The following is a 15,242-nucleotide window of genomic DNA, read 5'->3' on the forward strand; positions in this document are numbered from 1 at the left end:
GCTATGGGGATTGGTTTCTTCATCTTTCTTGTGGTCAGAGTTGATGGGAAAGATGGATGGAGTTAACCACAGCAGCACTAGAATAAAACCTTTGATAAAATGTGAAAAAAATCAAGAAGTATTAAGACTTTTGCAGGATGTTATTTAAGTCTTTTCAAACCCTTTATTTTTTTGTTCCCGTATTTTGTGGCCCACAGTTTTAGCCCTGAAGCCATTCTTCCGTTTCTCTTTCTCCATCTTAGGTGAACGGCTGTCTCCTAGACCCCCTCCCTCCCACCACTGTCCTCCGCAAGTCCTCTACCTCATCGCCCAGCAACATGATGGAGACATCGATTGATGAGGGCATTGAGACTGAGGAGCCAGATGCAGAGGACGATCCCGCCCACCTGCTGTCAGCCTATCAGACGGCTCGATTCGGCCAGCGGCGGCACACTCTGTCTGAGGTCACCAACCAGCCAGGACCTTCAAATCAAGGTTTGACGTCACGCTCATATCTAATCACAGAAACAAAGTGTCCATCAGGATCACTGATCTCACTGGGATCTGCTCAGGTAAATTGTTCAGTCTGGGGCACAACCCATCCATGGGAAGCGTCGACTCAGATATTGGCTACGACATGGGCTCAATGCACAGTGACCTCGGCCTGCTGGAGGACTCCCCGTCCCTCAGCGAAGGGATGCCAGCCAGCAGCTCCGCCACCGGCTGCAGCCCTGCACCGTTCATGATGGCGAGACCCCCGAACCCAGCAATGGCTGCCCTGACGTCCCAGCACAGGGAGACGCACAACCGCTCCCCAATCAGCTTCAGAGAAGGACGCCGCGCGTCCGATACCTCCCTCACGCAAGGTCAGAGCCAACAGGGTTCAGTTATTTCCTCAAATTGTTTTTGAGATTTAAAAGTAGGCCTTAATTTAAGACAGAAGTCTCATATCCATCCTCTAGGGTTGCCGTCCTGCTTTTTTAGTTTTTCTCTGGTCCTGCACACCTGAATCAATTGGTTGGATTAAGTCCTCGGGTTGTGAGTAGGTTTACAAATGACCCAAACCGGTTCTGAAGTACGAGTCTGAAACCCTTCACTGATTTACCAATTTTGCTGTCCATATCTAATGTTTATATTGCACCTTTAAAAATTTTCATCTTAAGAGAGTGTTTAGTTGTTTAATAATCACATGCAAACATTGAAAACAGTATAAAGGTTTATAGAATAGTGAAATGGAGGTGTCTTAAGAATAAAGAAATTTGCACCTCCCTTTTCAACACTTTTGAGATGTGAAAGTCAGAACCACCTCCTTTTATCCCATAACAATGCAAAACATTCCTTGCAGTTATACAAACGAATCAAATTCAATAGAGAAAAGCTTGTCTAATTACATTGTGCCGAAGGCATTGAGCAAAGAGTCAAGGAACTTTATTTAAACAAACCAGACCTGCTTCATCGTAATGAACCAAGTACAGAGTGAACTCCAGATTTAAAGGCAGCTAATTAAAGTTATGGGAGTTGGCTTTACCGCGATTTATTCTCTGAGCTGCAGAAAAGATCATTTTTCCATTAGTTATGTATTAATTTGTAAGGCAAAACAAGGTATCTAACACTAATTGGGAGATCCACTCTATTTTTTACTAGCCAGATTAATTTAAATCTAATTGAAACTGAGCTTTACTCTGCTAGCTCACAGTGTCTTGTGAAAGTATTACAACTTTTCACATTTTCTCATGTCAGGCGTCACACTTTGATGTATTTCCTTTAATTTTTAGACCAACAAACGACCCCGAAAGACTTGCAGCTGTAGCAGCACAGAGCTATTGTACTGAGTACTGACTTGGGATTGAATACAAATGGACCAACTTTGTGTTGGTCTGTTACCTAAAATCCCAAAACGATGCGCTGAAGTTTGTGATGGTAACGGGACAAAATGTGACTGTAGCTTCCTACAATTCTAAAGCATCTCAACATGAACTAGAGCTGAATCTGTCTCTTGGAGAACAATGTGAAGTGCAAGTGAGTTTACTTTGATTCTTCAAGTCTCAAAGTTAAGATGAAGGAACTTTGATCCTAATAAAGACACTCCTACAGCTCCTCCCTTAACCCTTCACACTTTCAGACGCGCACATGTATGTTTTATGTATTTAAAATCCCGTAAATGTGTTTATGTTGTTAGACCATCTGAGTGACACTCCCCTCCTCTTTCACATGCCTTTTTTTCCCTGCTCCCTCTTCCCGTCTCTCATCCTCTCGGTTTCTCTTGACGACGACAACGGCGATGATTCACCTTGTGAATCAGATGCACATTTGAAGGTTTCAGCCCACATATTTCTCTCTTTCTCTCCCCCAACCCCTCCCAATGCCTCCACTCTTCTTTTAACTCACTTTCTGCTGCTTATTCCCTCTCTTTCCAAAAGCTGCAGTCTCTAGATTTCTTTCTTCTGCACATCAGAGGGAAATAGAAGCCAAAACACAAGGAGGGGGTTTGCTGAACAACCTCCATCTACCTTTCGGTTTTTATAGTTTTTTTTTTTTTAACTTAATTGTGTGCCTGCTGGTTGTAAATCACCTGTATTAAGGCCAAGTGGAGCCGATTTTACTCTGAGTTAAAAATATGGATCTTCCCTGGCTTAGCTCTGACAGGCTGCAGTGTGCACTCCCAGTTGGTGTTTGTAGTTATTAATTTATTTTCCATAATCTTCTTTGGAGGGTGTTGATGCTGCGGATTCTTTTGCGTCAGACTGCAGACTCCGGTTTTAAATAACTCCCACCATCTCAGTGAGTCAGGTCCCATCGTTCACAGCCCAGGCTCGTCACCACTGGATGGAACTTATCAGAGCATATATACTTTATATACTATAGTATATACTATACTTTCAAGCATATATATATATATATATACACACACAGCTGACGTCCATCCAGTGTCAGTAAGATCGACAAAGCCTCAACGGTCTGACGTCAGGGAGGATTAGGTCTGTTTCTGTAAAAGGATGGAGCCAGAGCTGGAGATTCAAGTCACAGTTGCGTTTATAGAAACAAAGACTCTAGACTTGATTTAGACTCAGGTTCATTCATCTTTTAGTCATGTAATCAGTGGTGAAATTAAGCCAGTGTGTAAGCCACATTCTGCCATTTTGAAAGGTGTGTTTGATTTTTATTTTTTTGGCCAGAGGCTGTGGATAGTTTCTACTGAACCATATTTTTATGCTTCAGTGTAACAGAGACATATTTGTCTTTCCCATTTAACTCTGCATCCGACGAGTATGGGACATTTCAAAATCTACTCAGACATTTTATTTTCTACCTTTTAAGCAGCCATTATTGCAAAACCTTACAGGTCGAACCTCTTTATTCTGAACTGTTACAGAATCCTTTTTTTTGTGGTTAACAGAAGTTAACAGAATCCCATTGTTGGCATATATTAGTCTATGTAACAAATCTATATAATGTGAGTTTCACTTACTGAATTTAATTACTATGGAGCTAAATGGAGTACATTTTTACACTTTACAGTTTTTTTTGGGGGGGGGGAGGGGGTTAAGCATTTTATTACTGATTTTGCATTTTAATTGAAAATTAGGAAACTAATAGATGATTAAGAAGCTAATAATAATCCTCTGGATAAACAGTAGATCATTTGAGTTCATAATGCACATCATTACTATTGTAGGCAGATTAGATGCCATGCGTCTAATGAAACAATGTTTATGTCAGTCTTTGGAGCTGAGATTTGACTCGAAGTTGTAAAAATGCTTGTGGGTATTTCTGAATGGAGGTTCTCTTGTTGAAAATTGTCATTGTTTTAATCAGTTCTATTTGGTTTCTGCTTTCAGGTCTGGTGGCGTTCCGGCAGCACCTCCAAAACCTGGCGAGGACCAAAGGCATCTTAGAGCTGAACAAAGTCCAGATGCTGGTGGAGCAGATGGGCTCTGGAGACGGGGCCGTCTCCGGTCTCCTGGGACCACAACATCATTTGCACAACCTGCTGGAGGTTGGTTCTGGGTCTTTATTTTATTTCCCAATAACCAGTTCTCAGATTCACCCCTGCATCCCTCCTGATTTAATATTGTACATAAAATAATAATCGCACACAAACAGCCGGGCTGTTGTGTAACCCCGGGAGAGGCAGCCAACTCCAGCTTGTTTACTGTCTCCCGTCCCCCTGGAGCTCTAAGTCCCGGCCAAAATGAATGCAGCCATTGTTGAAATGCGTCGGACTCGCCCATAGAAATGACAAGAACTACAATCACACTCACAACAAAACCCCAGTCAAACACACTCATACACACACGCAGCAAAACAGGAACCGTCCGAGAAACGGAACTGTTGCTATCTTCTAAACAAAACCCCAAATGAGCACAAACAAGATCTTCTTGTTTTGTTTTTTCTTTCTTGTTTGTTTATTTTTTTGTCCATTTTCATTATGCAATAAAGCTTCTCTTTGTTGGTTATGACCCTTGAAGCCCCATCATCCTTTTAATTAGCTTTCATTCCATTTACCTAATGTGAAATCCCTCTGGTACACACCATTTAGGGAAAGGCATCAGGCCGATGAGTCGCCACGCAGGCATCTGTGCAGGACAAAGCAAAGCTAACTCATTGAAGCTACATGAAGCGTTCAGACCCTGACACCGCTTTTATTATTTGACGGAGGTGGGCAGGGAGGATCTGTGGGGATTTTTGTTTCCAATGCTTTATGTTTTTAATTAAAGGGCGAGGCCTGCAAGCAGCAGGAGGGCCTAGCTTTATACCCAGGTGAAGCCCAGCCGCCTCTCCTGTCCCGCAGACAGAGTTTGGAAACACAGTACCTCACACACAGGCTGCAGGTACAGTCACCATTACTCACTGACCGGTTTTACAAGCTCACACATGTTTATACTTGACGCCCAGCTGTAGCATTATGCTGCTTTACTGAGTAGTTGTTGATGTCATTCGCATACTAAGAAACTACATAAAAGAACTGAAGATTAGCATCACATTTTGCAATGATTATAGTCATAATTATTAGGTGAAATTTCAATTCTTTTTTCTTTTTTGCCCAGAAGGCCAACATCTTGGCAAACAGTCCTGCTAGCTGTCAGATTTTCTGTAAGGAGACTCCTCGAAGTTTAGAGCAGCAGCTGCAGGAACACAGGTAAAACAAAAAAGTCTCCTCTGAGCTCTCCTTCTTTTCTGAATCCCTAGTGATTTCTGTTCACAGAACCTTGCAAAAGTATTCAAATCCTTAAATCCTTTCACTAATTGTCTCAATATGACCACACAAAATCTGCTGCTAGTACAAATGTTAGCTTTGCCCTCCACAAATCTGCAAGACGGACAAGAATAAAGTTAGTGTTAGAAAAAATAAGGAGGGAAATATGCTCTACTGTATATAAAGCTTACGGTAATACAAAATGTTTTGTGTGATGGAAAACTAACTCTGCATATCACCCTGAACACACCATCATACCCAAGGTCAGACATGGTGATTGAAGGTTCATGCTGGAAAACACATTCTTTAACAGAGACAGAGATGCGGGGAAATCCTGTCAGATGCTTTAAAATACTTGAAACATTATGGTTCCAGTCAAAGTGGACATCAAATCTGGTGTAAGACTTGAAAATCATCCAGAATTACAGTATCTAGCGAAACAGACCTGTCAGAATTGTGAAAACATGTAGAAATGCTTTAGCCCGGCGTTTCTGCAGGAAGCCAAGCAGCCACAGTGACCCAGCCTGGTGAACGGACTGATGCTCCATTTTGTTCAGCTGTGCTGATTTCATGCCGAGCATTTTTTTTTTCTTTGCCTCTCATGTGATTCTAATGAGCAGAGCCGCTTTAAGTAGGCTGCTTTGTTTCAGTCCCATGAACATTTTTAACACATTTCTATGAACTGTTTCATTCATATAAAGGTTTTCCCAACTCTATAGCTATAGCTCTCCATCCTTGTTTGCGTTAGATTAAATTTTTTTCTTGTAAAAACACACAAGCAGCGGTTTAGTGATTTAGACATTTAGTTCCCTTTTTCCTACATTTTCTGATTGTTTTTTTATTTATTTAAAATGCTTTTGTGCTAATTTAATGCCTCCTTCCAGACTGAACCAGAAGAGGATGTACCTGCAGCAGCAGTCACAAGGAATGGGCCTGCAGACCTACTTCAACCAGATGCAGATAGCTGAAGGCTCCTACCCTCCGGTGGGCCCCGCTATGGACCCCACAGCGCCTCCGGGCCCCCCGCAGGCCCCCACCATGCCAGCAGGCAGCCAGCAGCCGCAGCAGCAAGGCAGCTCTCAGGCCGCCCCTTTTGGCCACGCCCTCAGCCTGAGCCCCTTACTGGAGCCGGGGGAAGGCGTGGTTTACGACCCCTACATGAGCCATCACCACTACACCCAACATCTGCCTCACGGAGCCCACCTCCACCCCCAGCTCCACCACCAGCTGCCTCAAGATGCTTCCAGTTGCGGCCTGGGCTTCAGCTTCCCTCCTGGCTGCGAACAGCCCATCCTCGGGCCCCCTCCCGAGGCTCTTGCACCAGACCAGTACGAGTTGTCCATGAACCCCCCCTCGCTGCTGCATCCTGCTCCAGGAGAGGCGGAGGCCAGGGCCGCACCCGGGATTTTGGGCGGGCCGGCCCAGTCGGACAGCCTGGGAATGAGCGAGCTGCCCGCTTCTCTGCTGGACAGCGAGATGATGGAGACCGTGGACTCCCAGCAGGGCTTCGTACTGGTCAACTGAACCCAGCCGAGGAGTTTATTGTTGTTCTTAGAGAGCGGTGTTAAACAGCAACGCAGCATTAAGAGCAGGGAGAATGGAGATGTAAGTGGAGGTCATAAGCGTAGCAGCAGGGAAGGAAGTGTTCACTTTTGTGCAACTAATAGAAACTTCATTTCTTAGTTGTAAGAAGCCTCAACATTTGTACCAAAATCTTCCCTCAACCTACCTCCCTTTCTCCTTATGCACCCCCTCTTGTAGTTCTCATCTGCCCTCGCAAGGCGGCAAGAAGGCCTGTCGCCGTGCCGACGCGGCGAGGCTGCCGTCGCCGCGTGCGCTGAGCCGTTTAATGAGACCGGCGGAGGGGGATGCCGCAGCATTTCGTCTAGAAATGGTTTGAGAGTAAACTAATTTGGGGACTTAAAACTGAACGGCAACCAAAAGCACAAAGGCTGGTCGTGCTTTTTGTACTTCAAGTTACCGTTGACGACAACAAGGCGGGTTCTGAATGAGACTTCTGTGGATTTTTATTCAATTTGTTTGGAGAAGATGGGGTGAGGGGCAAACCAAGTGAGCAGGAGAAGATGGCCCTCATTTATCACAGCACCACAAATATTAAGGCAAATTCAAGTGATTCAAGCTGGTGTTTTGTGCAGTTATATTATAGTGGTCATAAACAGGTTTTAACACTATCACTTTGATACACAAAAATGTAACAAATACATGCTATGGTGTTACGCTTCTTAACCGTTAAGGACAACTTTTTTTTTTTTTTTTTGTGACGTTTGATTCATAAATTCTAACTACTGATCTCAAGCTATTTCCAACACTACTGATTGCTGTCCCAGTTCCAGTTCACCCGTTACCATGATTACCAGTTCAGTGGAGGCGTGGGTCATTCCTTCGCCTGGTAAATGAGGGCTGATGTCGATTCAACGCGGAAAGTGGAGGGTTGGAGTTGAACGTATGTTTCTGTGGCAATACTGAAGCAATATTAATCCTGAATGTTGAGGGGCGGGGGTCGCGAACGGAAGCCTCTGATTGGTTCCCAGCCACCTCCAGGTCAGCGATGACGTCACTGAAGCGGATGATGTAAGCGGGAGATAATCTCACCTCTGTTCGTGCTAGAAAACGTTTCATGGAGGTTACTGTGGCGAAGTCAGACAAACTGTTTAGTTTTTCCCAATAATAATCATTTAGAGTATTAATTTAATCAAAATCTTCGTGAAAAATGGAAGAAACACTGTATTTGCCCTGCAAACATCAAAAGTTATTTTTTTAAGGTATTCTGTAAACAGAATTTTAATCAAATCAGAAACAGTGTTTTTAGATTTCTTAAACCTTTTGCACAGTCCTTGTTTTAGAGATTATTTCTGGTTTACTTCCTCTGCTCCAGTCATGCCTCTGCTGTTTTTTTGTGTGTGTGTTTTTTTTTTGTTGTTTTTTTTAATAAATAACCCCCTTAAAGATTTCCTGAGTGGATTTTCCCCTTTGACGTTGTGGCTGCTCCGAGATGAAGCCCAGCATCCTTCAGCTAACAGGGGATCTCGATTGTTTCCTCACCCTATCTCAAGTTTTTTTTTTTTTTTACTTTAACGGCACTCCGACTGTGTTCGATCTGCTAGATATAACTCTCAGATGATCAGTCGTCATGACAGCAGTTGAGATGAGATTATGGTACTGCGACCATCTGCCAGACCGTGCGGCTTGTGGTGGTTTGTGGTTAAACTGTAGGAAGGTTTGGAGTCGGATCCAGCAGCAGACCAAGGTGTTCGCTCAGATTTGTCTGACCTGGAGTTGAAACTGACAGTTGAACCGTCAACAAAAAGTGGTCTGACCTTAGTTATTGTCATGTGGGGAAAGTTTGAGTAAATCAACCCAATGATCCAAGTATTTCTTAGCTCATTTGTTTGTCCAACATTTTTTTTTTATTAGGATTTATCGACCAAGAAAAGTAGCATGTAACTGTGAAGTGGAAAGAAACTGAGAAGTGTTTTTTAATCTGAACCACTTCATCATAGCGTCATCCATTTCCCATCAACTGGCCAGCTTTCTTGTCCCAGCTAAAGAGCAACGTCCTCACAGCATGATACTGCCACCAGTGGTTCTACTAGGGTTTTGAAGAAAATGTTGGATTTTTCAGGTTGTATGTCTTATTTTATTAACTAAAAAGATTTTTAAAAATGGCACACCAGATTTGAAGAGACTAGTAGTTTCCTATCAAGGTATCAGAGTAAAGGGGGCTGATTACAAAAGGTGGTGGCAACATCATGCTGTGGGATTGCAGGGACAAGAAACCTGGAACATTTCACAACTGTGTGCTGCTTTGTGTTGAAAATCTGTTGTTGGATTGTGATTTGAAACCTTTTGTAAGGTTGACTGAACAGTAGCTCTTTGGCTTGTTCGGTCACTTACTTGGTTGTTAATACCTTCAACAAACTCAGTTGACCAGAATGAATTGCAGATCTGTTGCAATATTCACCTCGTAGTCGCATTAACAGTTCCACCCTTCAATTTACAAACTCAGCATGTTGCTCTTATCGTAATCCAGCCATAGTTTTGACGGGAAAAAAGCTCACACCCAGTTTGTGGGTTTAAATGTCCATTAGATAGAAATAAGGCCTGAAGCAAAATATTTGAGGCTTGGCATAGGAGAGGGAGGGGAGTTGCCTTTGTCAATGGTCAGACTGAAAGATCTACTGGAGGATCTTGGGAGGTTGAACACTGGAGCACTTTCACTACAGGGAAGAAGAGATGGAGGAGAAAAAGGTGGGAAAGGTTTGCGGCTTCCTCGCGGACGAAGCGTCCTCCGGTCGGGAGGGAAACGCCTTTCTCCTCTCTCTTCCCCAACAATAATGGACACAAAACCCATTTTCTTTCGAGGAAAGACCAGACCGAGCGTGACACTTTATGTGACTGTCGATCTGAATCTGAGAAAAAGCAACACTTATTATGTTTATTATGATGAGTGTTCTTTGTGTGGCTGTAGTGAATCCTCGCCCGGGGGAGTTGTGTTGAATAGTGTTCAGTGTGCCTTTTTACTTCTTTTCAATCTAAATATGAATGATTATTCCTGGTTTGGCTCCTGTGTCTTTTACTTTACTATTACTTCCTCTGTGTTTTTATGATATTTGTTTTTTTTTTTCCTGAATATAAGTAGAGCCAGGTTTTCCAAAGGTACCAAAGTCCCTCAGAAGTTTCCCTGTACAACCCACCATGTGGAGTTTTGGAGCTTCTTTATTTTCTTCTCTGTTGTCTTTATTTTTTTTTTCTAGCTGGTCAATCTGTGTATGCCATTTAAAAGTATTATAGCAATATTTCTCTAGTTGAAGACTAAAGTCATGAAGATTCTAGTGGATGTGTTTCCAGGTATCATAATTTCACCTCCTGCTGATTTAAAAACAAAAGTCAATCAATAGAAATCCAGTTTTATATTTACCTTCATTGATGTTGACCACACATAAGCTAACTTGCTGTTGAGATTAAAAAGGTTTATTGAACAGAATCGGGTGTCTTTCTTTCATGTTTGTGTTTGTCTTGGTTAATCAGTGGGATAAAGGACTGATCCTGCTCCGATTAGGGTTCCTGCTTAGGTCATGCATCTATTGATCTGTCCACTATCAGTCATTCAGTGACTAAATCTTAATGTATCTATCCATTTACTCATTCATTTATCTTAAAATCCTGGTATTCATGTTCCAATCCATGCATCATTCCATCTATTATTCTGCCCATTCACTTATGAATCTCTTCTTTTTCAAAAGTCAATCTCCCTATTTTCCCGTTGTCATGCCATTCTCCCATCTTTTCCCATCTTCATTTGTCAATCAATCTATTTGCCTGAAGGCCTTAATTTGTGGTATTTTTTCCATTTTATAGCACATTCAAGTAACTTTGTTACCTTCTCTTATAAAAATGCTGCATGTATCATACATAACCTAAAAAGGTTGATGCCTTGAAATTGGGCCTCTGTCTCTTTAAGAAGCTCCTACTCGTTCCGACACGCTTTCAGCACATCATCACAATGTTTCCTCACAACGTCGTTGACTTCTGTTCTTAGGAGCATTGGACTGCTGGTAGCCTGGACTAACTGAGTGGAGAACCTGAAGTGGAGTGCTGTATATTTACGTAATACCCCCTCCTCGATGTATCACAAAAAAAATGCCATTTTGTTCAAAATACAACAATGAGACTGACCAGGATTCAGGTGTAACCACCTCAACCTTGTGATATGAACTCAGCTCCTTTTTGGTGTACAAGTACCAGACATTTAAAAGTATCCCCAAAAGGAAAGTCCACCTATAACAATCTTAGATATCAGATTGGGCATTTCTTTCAATGCTGCTCTTCTTTTGTTGCACAAGTGGCTGTGAAACTGCAACATTTTGCAGAGCTCTTTTAGTAATGAGTGTTAACCTGCAGGAGGCGGAGAATAATTTATCAGCAGAGATGAGAGCTGCAGCTCTGACCAGTGGCTGAGCTCTCCACCTTGACACCAAACTGAATCCTTCCTCAGGGAAACGTATCTGGCAGTACATGGGGAACTGCAGGGAATTCAAATACCACTTCTTTCTCGTTGTAAAATAGGCGAAACTCTAATTGGGCTCCACAGAAACAGCAGGTTTCAGTCAAAATGTCCTTAGAGCAAACTACGCTCCCATTGAGTGGAGGGAGGGAGTGCTCAGGGTCATGAGAAAAACACGGGTAATGTGTGTGGAAGGGCTCATGTAGAGGGAACATGTCAATCCAATCAGCCCACTCAGAGGACAGCTAATCCTACTAATACACCAACAGGGGTAGATGGGGGTGGATGCAAGGAAGGGGGTCAGTCTGTTCATGGAAACCAGAGAAGGGCTTCTTTTCCTGGGATGAGACCATGTGCACGACTTCACAGTTTGGGCTGCCGGGCCAAAGCGTCCGAGGTAGGTCACGACCTTTCAAAACTCCCTCTGGATCAGATTCCAGTCGGCCCCATTCCTCGGCTCTCAGATCTTAGAAGGCAAGGCACTTAGAATATCATAATTCATACACAAGGTAATAAAATTCAAGCTGCTTTATGAGAAAGTAAAGCGGCAAAGACTTGATGTACAATGTGTATTTAAATGCAGATTTCAAGTGTACTTGGCTAAGGCCTGCTAAAAACAATCTGATAAAACACTTGATCTTGGAAACTACAACAACCTCCTTTCAAATTTGTTGATAGAAAGTCGTTAAAGCAACATTTTAACAATTACAATGATCTATCTTACTGAAAATCCAAGCACTATGTAGTTTTAGCTCCGTGTACATTGCTATACATTTTTGGGTGATGAAACCGGTGATTTCTGCCTCTTCTGCATCAAGTTAGAAGAAATTCTGACCCATCTAGTGATTGATATTATGGAGTATCTGACTCACTGACTGTAGGGAACTTAGGTCACATGTTGGTGACAGAAATATAAAGTTGTGAGTCATGGGCATATCTTTTGTCCTTTTCTGACCTTGGGGAAGCATTTAAATACTGAAAAAAGTGGCCCAAGAACAAAGCCTTGGGGATCCCCAGATAGGATGTTGATTGATCCGATATATACCTGCCAAATGATACAAAGTCATCTGGTCTGCTGAGTAAATAGGAGCTGAACGTGCTCCGCACAGTACCAGACAATCCGACCAACTTTTTTATTTGTCAATAATGATGCTGTGATAAACCGAGTCCAGCACTGAGATCCAGTATTGCAGAGAAAGAAGCCTTAGGTATGTTGCCGCTCAGACACACCTCTTGAGAATTTTACTAATACAATCTTTCAGGATCAGGGAAGGAATCTTGGGGGCAGAGGGGAAAAGAATAGCGAACACTTCTCTATTTCACTTCTGCTTTGATATGGATTACCGCAAAGTCTGTTTTCCGATGTTCTTAATAAAACGTGCAGACTGGCAATGAATTTCCCTGCAAGACAGCAGCCTTTTGATATGAAATGTGGTTATTTATAGTTCACATTCGCTGCTGCTGCTGCTGTGATCTCCCGCAGAACCCTCTGGAGATACGAGACACGCAGGGAGTGAAAGCATATGCGAGGGCAGACGACGACGGATAATCTTCCTCTTCTTCCTCTCAGTGAAGTATCACAGTATCAGAGGGCCCCGTTCACTCATCGGGCCAGAGTACTCTGTAATGACATCAATGGTTGCCATGACAACTGCAGGAGGATGGATGACAACATCCTACTGTGTCTTTCAGAGTGGGAGATCGCAGCACCGTTTGCGTTTGGAACTGCAGAACAGCGATGCAGCGAGAATAAAGTTTTGGAATGAACTCATATCCTCTGTCAAATAGTGAAGACTGCGAGGTTTGGGAGCATGGTATGTTCAGTGAAGAATAAATGTGCCCAGTACATATATAATAATACATTAAGTTCTTAATTTTTCAAAATTGAAATAATGCCTTAATTATGTATTAATTTCAGCAACAAATACATAGCTACTACAATATATTTTAAAAAGCAAAAGCTATATTAGCTTCAATTTCTCTATTTATTTACTTACAAAAACTGAGTTCCGTTCCCTTTTCTATTTATTAAATAAATCATTCATTCATTTTATATAACCACAACTGGAAACGGGTCTTACAGCTAAAACAAAAGACCTCCAAATGTGTGAGGATTATATATTAGGTTATTGAAGGTCACGCGGCCTTTTCTTGTCTCTGATTTCTGGCGAAACGCATGCTGGCCAGCAGATTGGATAAACTCTTAAAATCCCAGCACACATGACCCAGTAGTGCCAGAAAAAAAGAGGAAAAAAAAAAAAAGCCCACCTGGCAGTGTGGCCGCTGGGCAAAGGGTCAAACACTCATTGCTTCACAGATCCTCTGATACAACTCAGAGAAGAACGGAGGGACAGAGAGCTGGAGCGGCAAGGTGACTTGAAGAAGCGGAGCTGGCCAACAGCGCGCCTCCTCTCCCCGCCTGATGTTTGTCATTTGTCATCCTGAGAGGAACTGACCTCACTCTGTGTGCGTGTGTGTGTGTGTGTGTGTGTGAGGGTGTGTGTGTGTGTGTGTGTGTGTGTGTGTGTGACACTGTCACACTGTGAGGGAGCTTTGCTTGACTCCGTTCGTTATAAACGACACAGTCCTGGGAGGCAGCTGCATTGACGTCAAGGCTCTCGGCTCCGTCAAGGGTTCAAGCTGCTGAAATCCCCCCAAATAGCCGGATCTAAATGGAGAGAAATGGACTGCTGCTGTTTTATTACTGCCTGGTGAACTCCAGTGGATTGGAGGGGTGGATTAGCCTCCTCTTTTTCAGGTAATCGTGTTTTAATAAAGATTTCCAGAAGAGCGTTGTCCCCCCCACACATTTTGTTCTGCGAGAGGAAAAGATGTTTTATTGTCAACCTCAAATGCTGCATCCGTTCCTTTGCCCTGAATGTTGGAATCCCAACGGCTTAGAAATGGTTTTGTAGCTCTTAAGACCAATCGATGTGATGAGCTATTATTCAGATTTGTTCGCCTACCTCGTGCTGTCCATCAGGTGCTATTGGAGGGATTTCTTGATTCTGAATGTCTTGTGTAAAATAGTAATAATTTGGGCAAAAATAATAAAATCAATGATAAATAATAAAATCAATAAAGTGCTGTACTGAAAATGCAATAACATTTTGCCAGTGGTGTAATTTTGGAAAGGCCCAAATAAAAACTCCTTTCCAACTCCTAAGACTTGAATCAACAAAACAAACAAAATAAAATTAGGAACATGGAAAATTTGAAGGTTCCAATTGTTGTAACGCCGCTAGAGATTTTCCAAATGTTTATTTATTGGAGTATGTACTTCAGCATGCTGTTTTAGACCTAACCGTCCATGTCAACTACCACAGGACTCCCTGAGGGACACGATTGAATGTCTTCTCCAAGTCTACAAATCATATTGATTTACATTAATCAGAAAAAAAATTCCTCCAATTTCTGACCTGATTTTAGAAGGATGTTTTTCAAACCCTACACCAATAATGCTATGCTGGCTAAATATTTTCTCCTTACCCCAAACATTTTGTTAAAATATCAGCCATAACCTTTTGGACATTTGGCTGCTGCAGGAGGAACTGTGGTCTAGATAGGGTTTTTTTCTGCCCCCCAATTAGAAACTGTATTTTATGTTCATCAATTCATTTAAGTGTGACGAAAAGGAAAAAAAAAAACCCAAAGAACTCTGTGGCAGTGCATACTAAACCCCAGCAATGAGGTACACAATTGGAGAGCTGTGTGGAGGATTGGGAAAGCTCAAAGCATCAACAAGGGCTGATGGGAGATTTGAAGAGATTAAAGAGAGCAAAGTTGAGGCTCTCATAAAGGCCTCTGCCATGTGATTTATCGCCCTAATCCTCTCCGTCAGCTGCTCCTTTGGAACTAACTAAACGGATGGCGCATCTTAGATCTGCTTCTGCAAAACTCAACAGCTCAAATCTGGTCTCAAAATTCCCCCCGCCCCTGGCAACGTTGTTAAAAAAAAACCCGATCCAAACATATTTTCTCCCCAAACAGAATGGCTGGGCCCAGCCCTCGCTCTGCACGACACCATACCCCAGCAGCGGT

General features: G+C 42.7%; 1 protein-coding gene across 3 annotated transcripts in view; it reads left to right on the forward strand.

The window, feature by feature from the left end:
- Nucleotides 1-10,181, forward strand: part of sik2b (salt-inducible kinase 2b) — a 49,596-nt gene extending 39,415 nt beyond the window's left edge. For 2 of the 3 annotated variants that reach the window (XM_028045499.1, XM_028045502.1), the window contains 6 exons: nt 243-474; nt 552-845; nt 3,819-3,976; nt 4,698-4,811; nt 5,028-5,119; nt 6,061-10,181. In XM_028045499.1, coding sequence (XP_027901300.1) covers nt 243-474; nt 552-845; nt 3,819-3,976; nt 4,698-4,811; nt 5,028-5,119; nt 6,061-6,700 — 1,530 coding nt within the window. In that variant the 3' untranslated portion in view covers nt 6,701-10,181. The remainder of the gene's footprint in view (nt 1-242; nt 475-551; nt 846-3,818; nt 3,977-4,697; nt 4,812-5,027; nt 5,120-6,060) is intronic. The other variant, XM_028045501.1, reaches the window with a different exon arrangement.
- Nucleotides 10,182-15,242: the final 5,061 nt, after the last annotated feature.

Source organism: Xiphophorus couchianus, chromosome 18, assembly GCF_001444195.1.
Source record: "Xiphophorus couchianus chromosome 18, X_couchianus-1.0, whole genome shotgun sequence".
In the NCBI taxonomy this organism is placed as follows: domain Eukaryota; kingdom Metazoa; phylum Chordata; class Actinopteri; order Cyprinodontiformes; family Poeciliidae; genus Xiphophorus; species Xiphophorus couchianus.